This window comes from Heloderma suspectum, chromosome 5 (assembly GCF_057233095.1).
Source record: "Heloderma suspectum isolate Gila_16-S chromosome 5, 16-S_ref, whole genome shotgun sequence".
In the NCBI taxonomy this organism is placed as follows: Eukaryota; Metazoa; Chordata; class Lepidosauria; order Squamata; family Helodermatidae; genus Heloderma; species Heloderma suspectum.
Window position 1 is genome coordinate 177,381,246 of NC_139462.1, and position 20,158 is coordinate 177,401,403.

The 20,158-nt window shown below is 42.4% G+C and overlaps 1 protein-coding gene across 2 annotated transcripts in view; it reads right to left on the reverse strand.

The window, feature by feature from the left end:
• The window catches only part of LOC146344866 (cyclic AMP-responsive element-binding protein 5), a 136,300-nt gene that overhangs the window by 74,617 nt on the left and 41,525 nt on the right, over positions 1–20,158 (reverse strand). For both annotated transcript variants that reach the window (XM_084860439.1, XM_084860440.1), the window contains 2 exons: positions 12,320–12,446; positions 10,812–10,922 (listed from right to left, as the gene is read on the reverse strand). In XM_084860439.1, coding sequence (XP_084716565.1) covers positions 10,812–10,922; positions 12,320–12,446 — 238 coding nt within the window. The remainder of the gene's footprint in view (positions 1–10,811; positions 10,923–12,319; positions 12,447–20,158) is intronic.

The following is a 20,158-nucleotide window of genomic DNA, read 5'->3' on the forward strand; positions in this document are numbered from 1 at the left end:
AATCAGTTTTTGGATTAGTTTAATGTACAAAGGCAAGATGAGTTTTTAAAATGCCATGTTATGTAATTCATTATTAAAACATTTTTTTTGTATTATATTACAACTTCCTTTTGAATGAAGCTAGCAAGATATTTTAAATAAGTGTTAAAATATTGTATTTTGAGGCAGTTTTGTGTAGTGTGATTCAGTTGCCCCTAAAAATAAATACTAATTTAAGCTTCTAACTGTAAATTGTAAAATGTTTAAATTAACGTAAAGGCCACCTCTGAGTGCATATGCAATATAAATATCAATATAAATAAGACCTTTTTTTAGTTCTTTTGAAAAGACATGTGTCATCCAGTGCCTGCTTTGACTGCTTTCAAGAAATATTGTTTTTATTATAGTATTTCAATTCACATTCATGCTCACATGAAAGGTTTTGTAATGCCATATTCTCAGGTGCCAAGACTACACATGAATTCTAATGAGAACTTACAAATGCTTAAATGCCTAAAATAGCTTTCCTAGACCTGTACAAATTATTTTAAATTACATAAATATTTTTAATATGTCTGGCTTCTGACAGAACACTACTATATACAGGAGGATGGCACTGGCTACTTTTCCGCCAGCTTTTTCCATTTCCTCCTTCCATTCCTGCCCTCTCCCTGAAATAACTAGCATCATTATTAGCTCAGAAGCCTAGTGTTGCTTTTATGTACTGCATGTGCCTTATCATCTGTTAAACATCATGCAGAACAGCCTTTCCCAACCCACGTCTCTCCAGATGTTTTGCGCTACAACACCTATCAACCTCAGCCACCATGGCCAATGATCAAGGATTGTGGGAGTAGTAGTCCAAAACATCTGGAGAGAGACAGATTGGGGAAGGCTGAGCTGAAGATAGATTGAATTAATGGAGAAGGGCACTTTATTAGGATAATGCTGTCTGGAAAGGAATAGGTTTATTCTGATCGACCAAAGTGAGGCTGCATGGTAGACCTACTTCTCAGTGAACTTACTTCTAAGTAAGATATGCACAGGACCACACTGTTAATCATATTTCACTCAACAGAAGAGAGCTATGCATGTGATTAACTCTTCCACTGGAAGCAATGGGGTTTCAAAAGCTTAATTTTGGCTGGGTAGTGATCATTCATACTAATAAGAACATAAGAAGAGCCATCTAGTCCAGCATTCTGTTCACACAATGGCCAACCAGCTGCCTACTGGAAACCCACACGCAGGACATGAGTGCAACAGCACCCTCCCACCCATGTTCCCCAACAACTGCTGTACATAGGCATACTGCCTCTGATACTTGAGGTAGCATATAGTCATCAGGACTAGTAGCCTTTGATAGCGTTCTCCTCCACAAATTTGTCAACTCCCATTTAAAGTCAGCCAAACTGGTGGTCATCACTACATCTTGAGGTAACTAATTCTATGGTTTAGTTATGTGCTACGTGAAGAAATACTTCCTTTTATCTGTTTCTCCCACCAATCAGCTTCATGGGATGACCCCAAGTTCTAGTATTATGAGACAGGGAGGAAAATGTCTCTCTACCCACTTCCGCCACAACATGTGCAATTTTGTACACCTCTATCATGTCACTCCTTACTTGCTTTTTTTCCCCCAAGCTAAACAAGCCCAGCTGTTTGTAACCTTCCATAATAGGGGAGTTGCTCCAGCCCCTTGATCATTTTAGTTGCCTTTTTCTGCACTTCTTCTAGCTCTACAATACTATTGCCAGAATAATGGAAAAATGTGAATTTGTAGTAACACCAGAATATGGGATCCCAGTTCCTTTGCTTTCAATAGCATCTGCAGTTGTTAAAAAAAAAGAGCGCATTACGAAGTTGTATAATGCTTGGCACAACATCCCTCAGCTATGCCTAAAAAAGAGGGCTGTCACCTGCTTAAATAAATCTTATTTGATTAATTATGTAGGCTTTAGTGATGTCACTGAAGGTAGTAATTATTACCTAGTTTAGAATTTTAATTTGTCCAGCTCGTAATTTGTCCAGCCTGAATTTGTCCATTCAAGCACTAATCCCTACAGACCTTCTGTAGCTTGGAATCCAAAATGAGATTCCGTATATGCACAATCAGCATTCTGCAGACCACCAGGCACCCAAAGACAGTTGCTTTGCAAGTGCATGCGCAAAAGTTCTTTAATGTTCAACCCTTATTCTGGATGAAAGTCCCATTGAAACTCTAACTCTGGTTGGCACTCTCACTACACTGTGGAAGTACATGATCTAGAAAGCCAGCTTCTTAGTCTTGATGGAACTCTCACTGATGGCTATGAATTTACAACAATGACACTGCCAGTCAGAGGTGATGAACATATGACCTTCCAGATGTTCTTGGACTGCAACTCCTTCACCTTCAGCTAGGCTGGCTAGGGATTATGGAAGGTGAAGTCCAACAACATCTGATGAGGGCCACATGTTCCCCATCCCTGTTTTAGGCGCATAATCAGAACTTCAGTGCGAATCCCTTTCATACCATGAAACTCTTGTTGATTGCTGAGAATTACTGACCAAACCACATAACCAAACAGACTTCTGTTACATAAGAACATACAAAGAACATATCAAGGGTCCATCTAGTCCAGCACTCTGTACACACAGTAGACAACTAGCTCTTGACCAGAACCCACAAGCAGAACACGAGAGCATCAGCACCCTCCCGCCCATGTTCCCCTGCAACTGGTGCACATAGGCTTACTGCCTCCGATACTGAAGATAGCACATAGCCATAAGGCCAGTAGCCATTGATGAGTTTGGTGAGTAACTCACTGTTCACTGAGTAACTCCTCTATTTGACTCAATTCTCTCAATTGTTTCTTGCAGACATTTTTACATGGTAATTGCCCTCAATCTATATTTTAACACTCTGTTCTTCCTTCCTGTGCTTATTTGGGGTGGGGTGGTGGGGCAAGATGAGGAGTTCCAAGTGTCTCTTAATGTGTGGCGAGTGCTGGGAACTACAATTCCTGATGTGCACTACAAGTTGCATGAACATTGCACCATCAGCATGAATATGCCAAAATCCCAAATTGTGAGAAAACTCTGGGGAAACAGGAGAGCTCTTTCCAAACTCTCGCCAAGAAAGCTTTTAAATACCATTCTGATTCCGAATGCAGCCACGGGATGTTTGCCCAGTACTAATGAGTTTTAGTCAATCAACTGATAGATTGAATCTAAATACATTTGCATCTGAATAGTTCTGAAGAAAACAGCATACTCCTTGCTTTTAGAAATTCCTACATGTGTCACTGCAAAAACCACCTTATATGTGCGAGAGAAGAAGGAACTTCTTTTATGATGACACCTGCCATCTGCAGTTTTAGAAAGAACTCATATTAAAAACAGCTCAGTTTTTTTTTAGAAATTGGAGGCACCATTTTAAGCGACGAAAACAGTTTAATCAATTCATTTAATCAATTAATCAACCAAGGCTTCAAGCCTATGCACACTTACCTGGGAGTGGGACCTACTGACCTCAATAGTACTTCTGAATGGACATTATAGGATTACAGTGTAAACGCCATGTACTTGCTAAGAAGTGATCATCTGGGACAATTTCTCAAACTCCTGTCACATGACTAGGACCCTTCCTACTCTGGGTTGCTGATTAGGTGGACAAAACCCATTCGATTGGCCGTGCCTACATGTTATTGCAGCATTCACATACACATTGCAGCTAACTGGGATAGCATATTGACCCCCCTCACCCATGGCTTCCACACAGCCCATAACGTGTGGAAACAGGTCACTGCTCCTATTACATTTTATTCATTGATACGTTGCTTTTCTACTGTTTTATAGTTTTTTTAGGACTTTAATTTTAACTGTTGACTGCTGATGTTTTATTGTGGCTTGTACTGTTGCTTTATGCCCCAAGGACTCTATGGAGCCATGTGGCAGGATATAAATTCCAAACATAAAAAAATAAATATTTTCCTCAGCACAGCACTGGTCACTCCTTCTGCCAGCCCTCCCCTTTCCTCCATGGTTAAATATTCTGAACCTATACATACTATAACTGGCTACTGTTACACTAATCTCTTGGCTTTTCTTCAATTCCTGTCATTTTAAAGCAAATAATTATATCTTATAAAGCACTATAGAAGGAGGGGAATCAATACACAGATCTGAAAAGCTATGGGTATTACCCAAAGATAATTTATTAACGTCTGTCCGTATACATAAACAACCAGCTAATCCATTCTGATGCAGTACATTCTAAGCATCTCTCTGTATAATTGGTTCCCTCTTCCCCGTATGATAAGGGCAAAATCCAAAAAAAAAAGCAGAAGAACACCAGAAATGCCACTGCCATGAAAAATATGCTTGCAGAACACCCTAGATATACCACTGGACCCATTCCACCATCTGGGAGCCATCCAGGGCAATGATGACATCAGAACACCCCTTGATGGTGCACTTGATCACGCCAGGGGCATTTGGCAGCCACTGCCATCTTGGGGACCCGCCCACAACATCCCGGACTTCACTGAGCAGCAGCCATTTCTCAGCTGCTGTTTTCGCTACAGCCAGACCAGGCAGAGCGAAGGCTGACTTGGCAACACTGTGGTCACGTCTCAGGGATGGCTGCTGTCCCTAACAGTTGTCACATGTCCAGTGCCAGGGTGGCTGAACCCCCATCCCCCTGCTTCCCATTCCCCCCGGCCCCTGCTTCCTATTTCTCCCATGGCTGGCATGCCACTGGCTCCCTAAGCTTGGCCCAGCAACTTGGCCCAGCAACCTGGTGCCTTTGGCCACTCCATCTGCTACTCTGGCTGCTGCATGCTTGATCTCAGTGTACGGACAGCAGTGCCCCACGGATCCTGGCCTTAGTTCAGTGCTGGCTCCTCCTCAGCGACTAGTGGGACCCAGTGGAGGCTGGTGGCTCCCATTTTGGAGGGGCGGTGAATCCATTCTGGGTTTCAGTCAGAACCAGCTGGAGGGGCTATCCAAGGTGCTGAAACTGTTTTGGGGATAGGGTTAAGCACCTTGAATAGCCCCTTTAGCATTCTGGCTGGTTCTACCTAAACCCAGAATGGATTCACAGCCCAAAATCGGAGCTAACAGCTTCCACTGGTGGAGCCTCAGGAACATCCTGTCCTTTACCTTCCCAACCAATTTTGGGGTACAGAGTGCATGCGTTGTTTTTCCCTGGGAATATTTTGAAGCAGTGCCCCAGATGCATGTGTGCATTTGTTTGTGTGTCTCCACAACTGCAATGACCATCCCTTCTTCAATAAATGATAACTACTAGGAAAGCGCGGGGGGGGGGGGGGGGAATCCCCAGTGTGTACTTGAACCAGCAACCTCCTAAGTGTGTTGTGCCTGCTGTGCAGACTGCAGTGGAGTTCCCAACAATGAGGAAGGCTGCCCTTGCCGCTCTCTCCATTCCTGGCCTTCCCATCTGTGCAGACCTGTGCTAGAGTTATGTTCTTTCTGCTATAGGTGAGAAATTGCAAGAGGCAGATATCTCTTTTCAGCATTCTGGTACTGACTTTCAGTCAGAGCAGGGAAAACCTCACTGAAGATTTTGTACCAGTACAAAAAAGGCATTAATAACAGGAGAGCCAGGCAGCCCAATGCCTACCATTTCTATTGTTGCCATAAGCTAATAACTGCTTATTGCCGATTTGAATGAAAGCCACAATGAGTACTTTTGAAGTTACTGTTCTTTGCCGTAAGGGGCGAAGGGAAGTATTCGCCTGCCAGTTAGATATGATGCACTGTTATGGTAGACGCAAACCGTCACATCTTTACCTCAACATAAATTTCGGTTAGGCAGCCAACCCAAGCCTTTTTAACACCTCAGTTAAAACCACACTCTGTAAACATGCAGTTGGTTGGCTCAAAGTGCAGATGTAGCCAAAAGAGTTGGCAACATCAGCCAAACAAAATCTGTGGTCAAGGGTTTTTCTCTGCTGTGTGCCATACCGTAATCATGATGTGCCAAAAAGCAACAGCATCTGCAGCACAGCTTATTAAATCTTTCTGGATGAGGCTGCCGGCAAGTCACCCCGCCTGCCCCCCCCCACTTTCAAATCCAAGCAATGTTGAGCCAAGCAAAATACTCCTTGGCTGAAGAAGAAGAAGAAAAAGCTTCACACTGGCATCTCTTTTAGAGGCTGAAGTTTCTTCAGTTATTTTGCCTTCCCCAGCCCTTTTTTTAAATGGAACTCTGAGGCTTTAAACATGAAATTATTGATACATATGGTGAGAATTCTGTTCTTTAATATGTGAAATTAAGTGGATCACTTTTTAATCTGACTAAATTTGTTTTGGCTAAAGATTCAGATTTATAAAGGTGTTGCTTTGGCAAGTCTTTCCCCACGAGATAATTCCAAGAACTAGCATATAACAGAATGTTGTTAACTTTACAGCTTAATTGCTTTTAACAGGAGTAACATTTGAAAGAATTATATTATGCATTTATGTACATTAATCAAACATATCAGTACAATTTAGCTAAACACTCATATTTCCACAGCAGTGCACCATTCTCTGAAATATTCAATACCAGTGTTCTCAAAAGGGTGCCCCCCAGATGTGTTAGCCATGCTGTCTGGGGATGATGGGAGTTGCAGTACAACAAATCTAGAAAATGCTAGCTGCTCTATACATTGCATAGGTAGGAGAGGTGTTCGCGATTGTCAGGATTGTCCAAACATCATCTTGTTGCTTGTCTCCTGCCTGATCGCCATTTGCGATCGCTGCTCACTCTGTGTGAATGGGAAACTTGCGCAAACTTTCACTGGTCCTTTTAGTTGGAGATGCCTGGGACTGATTCTGGAATCTTCTGCATGCAAAGCAGATGCTCCACCACTGAGCTATGGTCCCTCCCCTGGAACATAGGAAGGTGCTTTATACTGAGACAGACCACCAGTAAACTAAGAAATGACTATGACACAAACTGACAATGCTCTATAGTGGTAACAAGGAAGAAGGCCTTCTCGGTGGTGGCCCCCCGATTTTGAAATGGACTCCACAGTGAGGCCTACCTGGTGCCAATATTGATACCATTTCAGTGCCAGGTTAAGACTTTTCTCTACTGTCATGCATTTGGCCGCATATGTTAATTAGACATGGGATTTTTTACTGTTGATTGCTAAAATTGTCTGGACAGATGGGCGTGTGTGTGTGTGTGTGTGTTTGTGCAGTCTGTTTATATTATCTGTATGTAAACTGTTTTTATATTATCAACAATATTGTATTTTTAGTAGGGATGGCGGAGAATTCCGCCACAGACTCCCGGAGTCCGTGGAGGAACAGACTGCTCCCCCCGCCACCCCGTGAAGTCCCCGCAGACCGGATCCTACCTGCCTCTGGCAGGACCTGATCCAGCCGCTGCAGTCTCCTGCTCCGGTGTGCAGCCGCGAATGGCTTCCTGCGTAGGGGATGCTATTTGTGTCCCTCCTTTAGCCATGATAGGCTACGTAAATATTACCTAAAAATTAGGTAAATATTAGGCTATGTAAATATTACCTAAATATTTTCATAGCCTGTCACGGCAAAGAGCAGGGACGCAAATGGGATCCGCTACGCCATCTGCGTCCCCGCTTTAGCCGTGATAGGCTACGTAAATATTTACGTAGCCTATCACGGCAAAGAGCAGGGATGCAAATGGCATCCGCTACGCCATTTGTGTCCCCGCTTTAGCCATGATAGGCTATGTAAGTACTTACGTCCCCCCTACGCAGGACGGCATTTGTGGCCGCAGCAGCCCGGCAGAGGATGGAGGTCCGGCTATGGATGGGCCTGGCCGGCAGTTCTGCGGAGTTGCTGCGGAGCGGCGCCAGCCAGGGAGGATTCCGGGGCGGGGGTGGAACGGATCGCCTCCCCCCCGGCGGACCCCCCGTAGACGCAGGTGAGTGGGGTTTCGTACACCCCTAATTTTAAGGTTTTTAATCTCTGTAAACTGCCCAGAGAGCTTTGGCTATTGGGTGGTATAGAAATGTAATAAATAAAATGAAAATAAAATCTTACACATGTCTACTCAGGAAGAGACAGAAGTACTCAAAGTTCAATGGGGCTTACTCACAGGTAAGTGGGTACAAGATTCCAGTCCTACACAGCAATCCCTTACTCACATTATGCTGCGATCAGAGAGCCGCCACTACTACACAAGCAGAATGGTTGCCATATTCAGTGCATACTCAGCCCAGGAGAGGAGGGGAAAAACACAAACACATGTACAAAATACAAAAATGGCTGAAAAATGGCAGACATACCCTCATAAGAACATAAGAAGAGCCATGCTGGATCAGACCAAGGTTCCATCTAGTCCAGAATTCTGTGCACACAGTGGCCAACCAGCTGTCGATCACAAGCAGGACATAAGCACAACAGCACCTTCCCATCCGTGTTCCCCAGCAACTGGTGTACATAGGCTGACTGCCTCTCTGGAGGTAGCACATAGCCATCAAGACTAGTAGCCGTTGATAACCTTTTCCTCCAGGAATTTGTCTAACCACCTCTTAAAGCCATCCAAATTGGTGGCCATCGGTACATCCTGTGGTAGCGAATTCCATAGTTTAACTATGCGCTGTATGAAGAAGTACTTCCTTTTATCTGTCCTGAATCTCCCACCAATCAGCTTCATGGGGTGACCCTGGGTTCTAGTATATTGAGAGAGGGAGAAAAATGTCTCCTATCCACATTCTCCACACCATGCATAATTTTGTACACCTCTATCATGTCTCCCCTTACCCTCCTTTTTTCCAAACTAAACACACCCAACTGTTGTAACCTTCTCTCATAGGGGAGATGCTCCAGCATCACTTTTTCCAGCTCTACAATATCTTTTTTAGGTGTGGTGACCAGAACTATACACAGTATTCCAAGTATAGTCACATCATAGATTTGTATAAGGACATTATGATCTTGGTAGTTTTATTCTCAATTCCTTTTCTAATTATGCCTAACATAGAGTTTGCCTCTTTTACAGCAGCCACACACTGGGTTGACATTTTCATCGAGCTGTCCACCACAACCCCAAGATCTCTTTCCTGGTTGGTCACCGCTAGCTCAGATCCCATCAAGTTGTATTTGATCCATACTGACTGCCGTTCTTCAGCCATTCAGTGTTCCTGGAAACACCGCCACAGCACACCAATCAGAGGGCAGTGCTGACAATAATGCCCACGTGCCATGCAAACACAGAGGGAGCCGATGCCCTCTCACATCACACTGTCCCAACATCCAAGAAATGCAGAGAACTAGACAGCAGCTACTGGCACAGCTAAGACAGCCTTGTGACTCTGTCTGTTAGAGTAGTGACGAACACTGCTGAAAAGAGCTATCTGTCTCTTGCAATCTCACACTTAGAAAAAAAAATGACTGTAGTACAGGTCTCATCTTATGGTAGCTGTGAGGACCAGGGGACTGAGAGAGCAGTTAGAGCAACCTTCCGGAGCCCTCCAGATGTTTTCGACTACAACTCCCATCAGCCCCAATCATGTGGCTAATGGTCAGGGATGATGGGAGTTGGTAGTACAGGGTTAGAGGGGCATACTGAGCTCACACAGAGAGGGCGAACTGTCTATGTATTCATGTATATATGGATGCACATAACAGGAGGTGACGGGTTCTCACAACATGCTAACCCACACTCAGTTGTTGTTGAACCATGGGTTGTTTGTTGAACTGTGGGTTAGCGTGTTGCCTGAACCCAGGACATTTTCTGCAGGGTGGTTTGTTAACCATGTAATGTGGTTTATTTTTCTTTAACAAGACACCTCAAGAACCCATGGTTTGGTGTTGGGTTGTTCAGGGTGATTAACAAGCCATGCTGCACGGTTAACAAGACACGCTGCAGAAAATGTCCTGGGTTAAGACAACAGGCTAACCCATGGCTCCACAAACAACCCACGGTTTATCAACAATCCACACTCAACCACTGAGTGTGGGTTAGCATGTTGTGTGAATAGCCCCAGTGTGTATAAGTTCAAGTACTTTTTTTGTTTTCCAGGGATGCTCAAGGAATTTGATCTTTGCAAATTCCAATATGAACAGACCTGTTCTGCGCCTTCCAGACAAAAGTGCCGTTCAGAACCTAGTTATCAACCAGGTTTCTCATGCCTTGAATATTCTGATGCAGTACTTTGCTCAAAAAATGTTATCAAAATACATTTTGAAATGCTAATCTTAAGAGAAAATATGTTATAAATATGTATTTAAATTTGAATTTTTATAAAAAGATTTTTTTTTAAATTGCAGATTCACAGGAAAACAAAGCAAAACTGACATGGCAAACACATGCAAAAGTGGCACAGATTGGAAACAGACTGATTCAGCCATTGCTACTTTTTCATATTTTAAGGCCCCAGAATCGTGACTGAGCCATGGAGAAAGCTAAAAACTCCCAACTCTATTCCATATGCATATGATAAAAAGAATCAAATATTTAGGCATTTGGCAATAAGATCCCTGGGATTTCTTCAACCTAGCCATTTCTACAAGCACACAGTGACACAGACAAACATGTTAGTACACCCGCTTCCACTCCACAAAATATTCTCTACTGCTAACCTACAAAGAGTCGAGCAGAATATCCTCAACCAATATCCAATGCCCAACATCCTTTAACTGAAGCTGAATCTCAGAGATAAAGAGATGATCTGGAAGTTTAGAAGCTGAGGATGCTCAGCAGAGCCACCCTTGCTCTGAACCTATTTATGGCAGACACACAATCGTACGACTAGAAATCAAATATTCAAAGTGTCCTCAGAGGTCAGACAACTTAAGAGCATAATGATGTTTTTAAATGCGCACAAAGACAGATGTTTTCAACATGTTACCATTTTGGCTTCTGAGTGCATTGGAGGGACTTGTGGTGAAGCACAGGGGTTACTGAGGTTTGGGCCTTGCATTCCCATGATATTGGAGTTCATTGACATTTGTCGTTCCATCTTGAGAAAGGAAAAGAAAAGAAAAGAAATCAGATGGTGCTTGAAAGTTGAAACACATTTTCAAAAGGCACTTGTTCTGGTTTTCTTCAAATGAGCAAGAGCTAGGCACTTTGTGAACCTAAGAAGAGACTTGTTGGATCAGGCCAAAGGCCTATCTAGCCCAGTGTCCTGCTTCTCACAGTGGCCAACCAGATGCCTATCGGAAGTCCACACGAGTGCAATGCCACCCTTCCACTCATCTTCTCCTCTCCAACAACTGGTATTCAGAGTGGTATAGTGTCCATCAAGAATATACCAACATAAGAAGAGCCCTGATGGATCAGACCAGGGCTCCATCTAGTCCAGCATCCTGTTCACACAATGGCCAACCACCTGTCTACGGGAAAACCACAAGCAGGACATGAGTGCAACAGCACCCTCCTGCCCATTTTCCCAGCAACTGGTGTACATGGGCATACTGCCTCTGATACTGGAGGTAGCACATAGCCTTCAGGACTAGTAGCCATTGATAACCTTCTCTTCCATGAATTTGTCCGATCCCCTTTTAAAGCCATCCAAACTTGTGGGCATCACTACATCTTCTGGAAGCAAATTCCATAGTTTAACTATGTGCTGTGTAAAGAACGACTTCCTCTGTCCTGAATCTCCCACCAGTCAGCTTCATGGGATGACCCTGGGTTCTATTATTACAAACGGGAAAAATGTATCCCTATCCACTTTCAGGGATGGCAGTAGCTTTGCTGATTTTGATTGTTTTTGTCTGCTGTCAGAAAATAAAGCCTACAGCATTGTTTTATCCAACAATTAAGAAAAAACACCCTGCCTCTTCAGCTGAAGAACCAATTAGTCACCTAGGTTTGAGACTTTTTATAATGATTTCCCCTTGCTTTTAGAAAACAACACTCTGGATTAAGTGGCTTTTAAAACATCACTGTATGAAATTATGGCTGTTGCTTGATGCTGTCAGGACAGCCTAAACCAACTTGTTTAAGATATAAATAAAAAGGCATGATGGTTTGAGAGTGGAAGGCTTCTCGCACTGGGCCTGTTCAATCTGGGGAAAACATTGCACTTGCTTGCCTTAGATTACTGCGGTGCAACATTGTTACAATAGTGCCATGGCACAAAGCAAAACTACCTTGCATGAGAAATGGGGAAAAATAGTTTACCAAAGCAGCATTGTGATACTTTCAGTGAAAAAATATGGAGCAGTGAAATCCAGCCTTTCTGCTGGGCAGATGAGGCAAATGTACTCTGTAGTTTGGCTCCAAATTTCATTGTAATTGAAATAACACTTGGAACAGGCCAGTTGCAAGTACGTTTTCATATAATTTCCTACTTTTAATAAAGTACCATACATTAATCTCTCTATATATACAAAGAGTGGGTATACTTACTGGCATCAAAACTGCAGAGGATCCAGGCATGGTAGGATTAGGTAGAGTCCCTGGCATAGAGGCAGGCATGGGCTGTCTTTGCCGATTGTGCAGGTGTAGTAATGATGATAACGAGCCTGGGACAGGCCTAGAAATAAGGGGAGGGGGGCAAAATCAGAACTGAAGCTTCACACACTCAAAGAGTCATATTTCAACACTGTGAATGGAAAATCCAAAGGTCAAAACTCAAAATTTGTAAGGGATTTCCATTTTCAGTTCTGAGTATCTTTCCAGTTTCAGGAGGCTGGTTTAAAGATACATGTTTTTGTAAAGGTAAGAGATAATTAGTTTTCTGAAAGTCTATGAAATATCTCTGAGAAAAAAAGCTAATGTTCTCAGAAATACAATTTTGAAACTTAGTACTCCCTTATATTCGATGGTCATTACTTTATGATTTTTCTAGAGCCTCCAGCACTCTGCCCCAAATTAAAAATTGTTGTAATTTGCATTCAAATTATCATCCAAAATATGTTTAATTTGCATGAGGACCTCTACACATCTAAAGTGGATTTTCAACTATTAACATTTGCCAAATTTAAGAGTTTCTGAAAGACTCCACGTTTATTTACATTTTTTAAATGATTGTCGCCTTTCCCCTGTTATTGGCAGAGCGATGACATCCGCTTTAAGGACATCAGCTTAACGTGTGTAGCATAAAATGAAAATAGGTGTTAGAATACAACTCTTGTCCGAGCAGTTACACACAAAAACAAGAATGTGTTAAGCAAACAATAAGCGACATATCCACAAAAACATTAGGGAACTTAACACAATATGTTTAAGAGGTATGCATCGTTGTAAATAAATACATAAAGTTTGCTCTCCCCATCCCATTAGGTGTCCACACACCCCATCTTCCTTTTGTATATTGGGTATAAGAAAAGTGCATCATGCACAGCCATTTTCTATTCCTGTTATTTTCAGGAATCACAGCCCATAGATCTTCGGGTGGCAAATGCACAGCAAAGCTTTTTATTGTCTTTTCTTATTACGTTACAAACAGGTTTTTTATGTCCCACCCATCCCATGAGCTAATTAGGGGAGCAGGAAGAGCACACATACATGGATTTTCCTGCTTGCTTCTTTGGATTGAGATTAATATGTGTCCAAGAAAAGATTCCGTACCTAACTGGTATCGGAGAGAGACAAAAAATAAAACCTGTAACCCTCTCCCCACTTTCCTAGTAGTTAGCCCCACTGACCATAGTGGGACTTACTGCATGCATATAAATTGCACTGAAAGCATAGATTGTGAACGCAGACTGGGGGGGAAAGGGCATCCCCCGCAAAGATTGGATGGTGGGCTCAGTCCCTCCCCAGGGATGATCAAGCAAAACCAACACGACTTGCTGTCAAGGCTGATTGATGTTCTGTAAGTGATCTATAATTTCTACTTTGATCAATTGCTAGGTGTTAGGTTGCTAATTGCTAGGCCTTAGGTTTCTTGTTTTTTTAATTCAAGCATATGTATGATTACGATAAGTTTGTTTCAGCAATACTGAATGTGATAGGTTATGACTTTATTATTTACCCATTAAATTAGCAGATGTAAAAATGCACCTGAAAAATAGGCAACTTTCATCACATCTTAAGGTATTTTATTGAAAAAGACAAGTTACAGGACTCAAAAACAAATTACAGGACTTGGGTTGTTTTTTGATTGTTTGTTTGTTTGTTTATATGTAATGTAAGCAATTCTATTTGTGAAAATACATTTGATAGGAGCTACTTCTTGTTCACAGATTGGCTTTTTAAAGATAATGGGCATATACATAACTTTGCTAGAGGTATACTTCTTTAATTGATGTGTTTTCAATTCTAATTGCAAAGGACAATGTTCCAAAGAACAAATCCCAGCTTCAAGTCACATTACTGCATTAGACACACATCTTGGGGCACAAAAAACTTACTCAGAAAGGCAGATTGAGTTTTCGTTATAGATTCAATAATTTCCAGTATCCAAGCTGAACTCAGTATATCAAATTGTTGACTCCTTTGGCTTTATACACTGTCAGAGCTGAAGGTATATATTGTATATATTATATATACTGATTGATGAGGCTCTATGTTTTAATTGTAATTCTGTATTTTATTATCATTAGCTTCCCTGAGCACTATTTTTAGGGAGGGTAGTAATTTGATTAAAATACATACATACTTCTGTTGATCACCACACGCTAAGCCACATCTGGAAAAGACCCTGATGCTGGGAAAGACTGAAGGCAAAAGGAGAAGGGGACGACAGAGGATGAGATGGCTAGATAGCATCACCGATGCAATGAATATGAACTTGAGCACACTCTGGGAGAGAGTGCAGGACAGGAAGGCCTGGCGTGCTATGGTCCATGGGGTCATGAGAGTCGGACACGACTGAACGACTGAACAACAACAACAAATACTGAGCTTGGGAGCAGCTGTCGGGCAAACGCATGAACGCAAAACCAAAATGCCCAGTCCTCTGCATGCCCACGTCAAGACAATCACTGTGTTGGAGCTTTCATACATAATTAATTCTGGTACCGGACAATGCATTTTCAGGTTGACAGAGTAAATGAACCAAGAGTCTGGTTTTTAAAAATCTCTAACATTTGTGATATGCAAACGATACTTTTCTGTAAGGGAGAGCCAATTCTCAAGGTTACTGACATAAAATGAGCAGCCCCCAGGATAACTGCCTGGAGACCCATAGCCAGGCCTTTCTGTGCTGCTTACAGGCCCTTTATAGAACTCTCTACCTTCATAATAAACTTAGGTGTTAGTCCATTTGACAGAAACTTGTTTTGGCTTGACTTGTGCCGTTTGCACAGGTAATCCTCAAGAGTCCATAAGGTTGGAATTTTACTTACATGTTCCAGAGCCAAAATGTTTTCTGAACTTGATTTAATGAGCTTGGGAATAGGGGCCATGGTAAAAAGGAAATTATTTGTATATATTAAAAAATAGCAAATAAGCTACCTTGCTGTCCTCACTCTCACCCTCAGCTCTGCTTCACTCTGCATATCTGCATCTGCTTTGCAGTTGGGAAATTACTGTTTTTATTTTTGTTGAGGGGTTTTCTTTCTTTTTGTAGCACCTTGGAACTTTCCAGGGTTTTCCTGGATGGAAAAATACACACTTTTGAATACCAGGGCCTTATTTTGTCAATTCTCACTAATGAAATAATTAAATGATGTGGATGCCCAGTCTACCATTTAAACTAGCAGTGGATAACCATCCCTGTGCGTCTTATATGGTCAGGTCCAATGAATCATGACACCCAAGAAATCTTGTATCTGAGAGCTTTTCTACATGAGGCTGTTAAGCTCTGTACCTACTTTCGGTTTCGTTGCAGAATTGAGATCTACACAAAAAGCTTTTCCTTTCCTGCTTTCCCATTACATAACCTCTAGGTGGAGCTGTGCTATACTGGAATAGCAAAAAATACACAAGTAGAAACAGCACTTTCAGAGATAATACCCCATTTTCCCTGTTCTAAACAAAAAACAGGAAAGTGCTCTGAAAAGACAGACGCAAAACTGGAGGATCATGACATCATCTAAAGAACCCATAAACAACCATGAGTAAGGAATCACGAGCACACTATAAATGCCTCTTCTAGAAAAGCTCTGATAGACCAAAGTAAACAGACTTTAATAAACAGCTAGTCAAACCCTGCACATTACTGCTGTTCCTACTTAATATTTTCAAAGGACAAGCATTGTGCTGAGTTCTGTACAAAACTCATGAATCACCAAAAAAAGAGGAAATGCATAACCAAAAAGATGACACAAACTGGCATAAAATTTGCATATGCTAATTTGTATGTACAGATGCAAATGTAGAAATAATTATTATAATTTAAATAGAAATATAGTACATCTCACAACAGGGTAGAAGACTGTGATAAGGTGACCTGTGGGCCTTGTTCAGTCTGCTGTCTAGATGCTAATTGGTGATGGGCAACTTCAAGACTGCTGTGCTCCCTTCCTATGGTTCTTTGTCTTTAACCCAGAATTGGACAGGACAGCCCTTCAAATAGAGGACAATTCTCTGACAGCCCTTCAAGCAGAGAATGGTAAAAGAGGACATATGGCCATCCTATAAAATACAGATATGATATATAGATCCCTGGCCAGAGAGCTTACAATCTGCTACTGTAGTATCTTAAAACTCTAGCCTATAGATTCCTGTTTGTGGCTGCATCCTATTGTACAGACAGTTACCTTTTTAATCAGCATCCTGCTAACAAAGGCTTATTAACATTTTTCTTTAGAGTTCTCGCATGTGTAAGGAACGGCTCACATCATCCTTTACCCTTACACTTTTTACTTTCTGTCCTAAGCACTATGAATAAAAACATGTAAATTCTGAATGAAAAAGTGAAAAAGTAAATTCTGAATCTTTTGAGTGACATCAAAAGATGCAATGATTTTATCTGTATGGCCTATAATCTTCTCAAGAGTTGGATATGTTCAATATGCATAGGAAAGGATTGGCACACTCTGGTACCTGTTAACATGCACATAATGATGACAGAGATCAACTCAACAAAACAAAAAGATGTAGAGAAGAGCTATAGTACAGGTTAATGAGGTTAGAAAGAAGCACTTTTGTTAGCCGACAGACTGTGAGAGAAATGCCTTGTTGTGGCGAAGGGGCTTGTGTAACTCAGTGAAGCCATAAGCTATGCCGTGCAGGGCCACCCAAGACGGACAGGTCATGGCAGAGAGTTCTGACAAAATGTGGTCCACTGGAGAAGGAAATGGCAACCCACTCCAGTATTCTTGCCAAGAAAACCCCATGGAACGTAACACAAGGCTAAAAGAGAAGACACCGGAAGATGAGCCCCTCCGGTCAAAAGGTGTCCAATATACTACTGGGGAAGAGCAGAGGGTATTTCCAAGTAGCGCCAGAAAGAGTGAAGCGGTTGGGCCAAAGCCAAAAGGACACTCAGCTGTGGATGTGTCTGGTGGTGAAAAGAAAATCCGATGCTGTAAAGAACAATATTGTTTAGGAACCTGGAATGTCAGATCAATGAATCAAGGTAAGTTGGAGGTGGTCAAACATGAGATGGCAAGATTGAACATCGACATCTTGGGAATCAGCGAACTAAAATGGACAGGCATGGGCGAATTTAATTCAGGTGACCATCATATCTACTATTGTGGGCAAGAATCCCTTAGAAGAAATGGAGTAGCACTCATAGTCAACAAAAGGGTGGGAAAAGCAGTACTGGGGTACAATCTTAAAAACGATAGAATGATCTCAGTACGAATCCAAGGCAAACCATTCAACATCACAGTAATTCAAGTCTATGCCCCAACCACTGAGGCTGAAGAAGCTGAGGTTGATCAGTTCTATGAAGACCTACAACACCTTCTAGAACTAACACCAAAAAAAGATGTCCTCTTCATCATAGGGGATTGGAATGCTAAAGCAGGAAGTCAAGAAATCACTGGGATAACAGGCAGGCATGGCCTTGGTGTACAAAATGAAGCAGGACAAAGGCTAATAGAGTTTTGCCAAGAGAACACGCTGATCATAGCAAACACTCTTTTCCAACAGCACAGGAGACGACTCTACACATGGACATCACCAGATGGTCAATATCGAAATCAGATTGATTATGTCCTTTGCAGCCAAAGATGGAGAAGCTCTATACAGTCAGTAAAAACAAGACCTGGAGCTGACTGTAGCTCAGATCATGAGCTTCTTGTTGCAAAATTTCGGCTTAAATTGAAGAACGTCGGGAAAACCACTACACCATTCAGGTATGACCTAAATCATATCCCTTATGAATACACAGTGGAGGTGAGGAATAGATTTCAGGGATTAGACCTGATAGGCCGAGTGCCTGAGGAACTATGGACGGAGGTCCGTAACATTGTTCAGGAGGCAGCAACGAAATCCGTCCCAAAGAAAAAGAAATGCAAGAAAGCCAAGTGGCTGTCTGATGAGGCTTTACAAGTAGCTCACGAAAGAAGGGAAGCGAAAAGCAAGGGAGAAAGGGAAGATATATCCAACTGAATGCAGAGTTCCAGAGAATAGCAAGGAGAGACAAGAAGGCCTTCTTAAATTAACAATGCAAAGAAATCGAGGAAAACAACAGAATGGGAAAGACTAGAGATCTCTTCAAGAAAATCGGGGATCTCAAGGGAACGTTTTGTGCAAAGTCGGGCATGATAAAGGACAAAGAAGGCAGGGACCTCACAGAAGCAGATGAGATTAAGAAGAGGTGGAAAGAATACACAGAAGAACTATACAGGAAAGATCTGAATGTCCCTGATAGCCATGATAGTGCGGTCACTGAACTTGAGCCGGACATCCTAGAGAGTGAAGTCAAGTGGGCCTTAGGAAGCATTACTAACAACAAAGCTAGTGGAGATGACAGTATTCCAGCTGAGCTATTTAAAATCCTAAAAGATGATGCTGTTAAAGTGCTGCATTCAATATGCCAACAAATTTGGAACACTCAACAATGACCGCAAGACTGGAAAAGGTCAGTTTACATTCCAATTCCAAAGAAGGGCAATGCCAAAGAGTGTTCAAACTACCGCACAATTGCGCTCATTTCACATGCCAGCAAGGTGATGCTCAAAATCCTACAAGCTAGGCTTCAGCAGTATGCGAACCAAGAACTACCGGAAGTACAAGCTGGGTTTCGAAGAGGCAGAGGAACTAGAGATCAAATCGCCAACATTCGCTGCATCATGGAGAAAGCAAGAGAATTCCAGAAAAACGTCTATTTCTGCTTCATTGACTACGCTAAAGCATTTGATTGTGTGGATCACAACAAACTGTGGCAAATTCTTAAAGTGATGGAAGTACCAGACCACCTTACCTGTCTCCTGAGAAACCTGTACGAGGGTCAAGAAGCAACAGTAAGAACCAGAGATGGAACAACCGAGTGGTTCCAAATTGGGAAAGGAGTACGACAAGGCTGCATATTGTCACCCTGCTTATTTAACTTATATGCAGAGTACATCATGAGAAATGCCGGCTTGGATGAATCACATGTCGGAATTAAGATTGCTGGGAGAATTATCAACAACTTCCGATATGCAGACGATACCACCCTAATGGCAGAAAGTGAAGAGGATCTCAAGAGCCTCTTGTTGAGGGTGAAAGAGGAGAGTGCAAAAGCTGGTTTGAAACTCAACATTAAAAAAACGAAGATCATGGCATCTGGCCCCATTACTTCCTGGCATATAGAAGGGGAAGAAATGGAAGCAGTGACAGATTTTACTTTCTTGGGCTCCAAGATCACCGCAGACGGTGACTGTAGCCATGAAATTAAAAGACGCTTGCTCCTGGGGAGGAAAGCTATGGCACACCTAGACAGCATAGTAAGAAGCAGAGACATCACCTTGCCGACAAAGGTCCGTCTAATCAAAGCTATGGTTTTCCCAGTAGTAATGTATGGCTGTGAGAGCTGGCCTATAAGGAAGGCTGAGCGCTGAAGAATTGATGCTTTCGAACTGTGGTGCTGGAGAAGGCTCTTATGAGTCCCCTGGACTGCAAGGAGATCAAATCAGTCCATACTAAAGGAAATCAACTCTGAGTGCTCATTGGAAGGACAGATACTGAAGCTAAAGCTCAAATATTTTGGCCACCTAATGCGAAGAGAAAACTCTCTGGAAAAGACCCTGATGCTGGGAAAGACTGAAGGCAAAAGGAGAAGGGGACGGCAGAGGATGAGATGGCTAGATAGCATCACCGATGCAGTGAATATGAACTTGAGCACACTCCAGGAGAGAGCGCAGGACAGGAAGGCCTGGCGTGCTATGGTCCATGGGGTCACGAAGAGTCGGACACGACTGA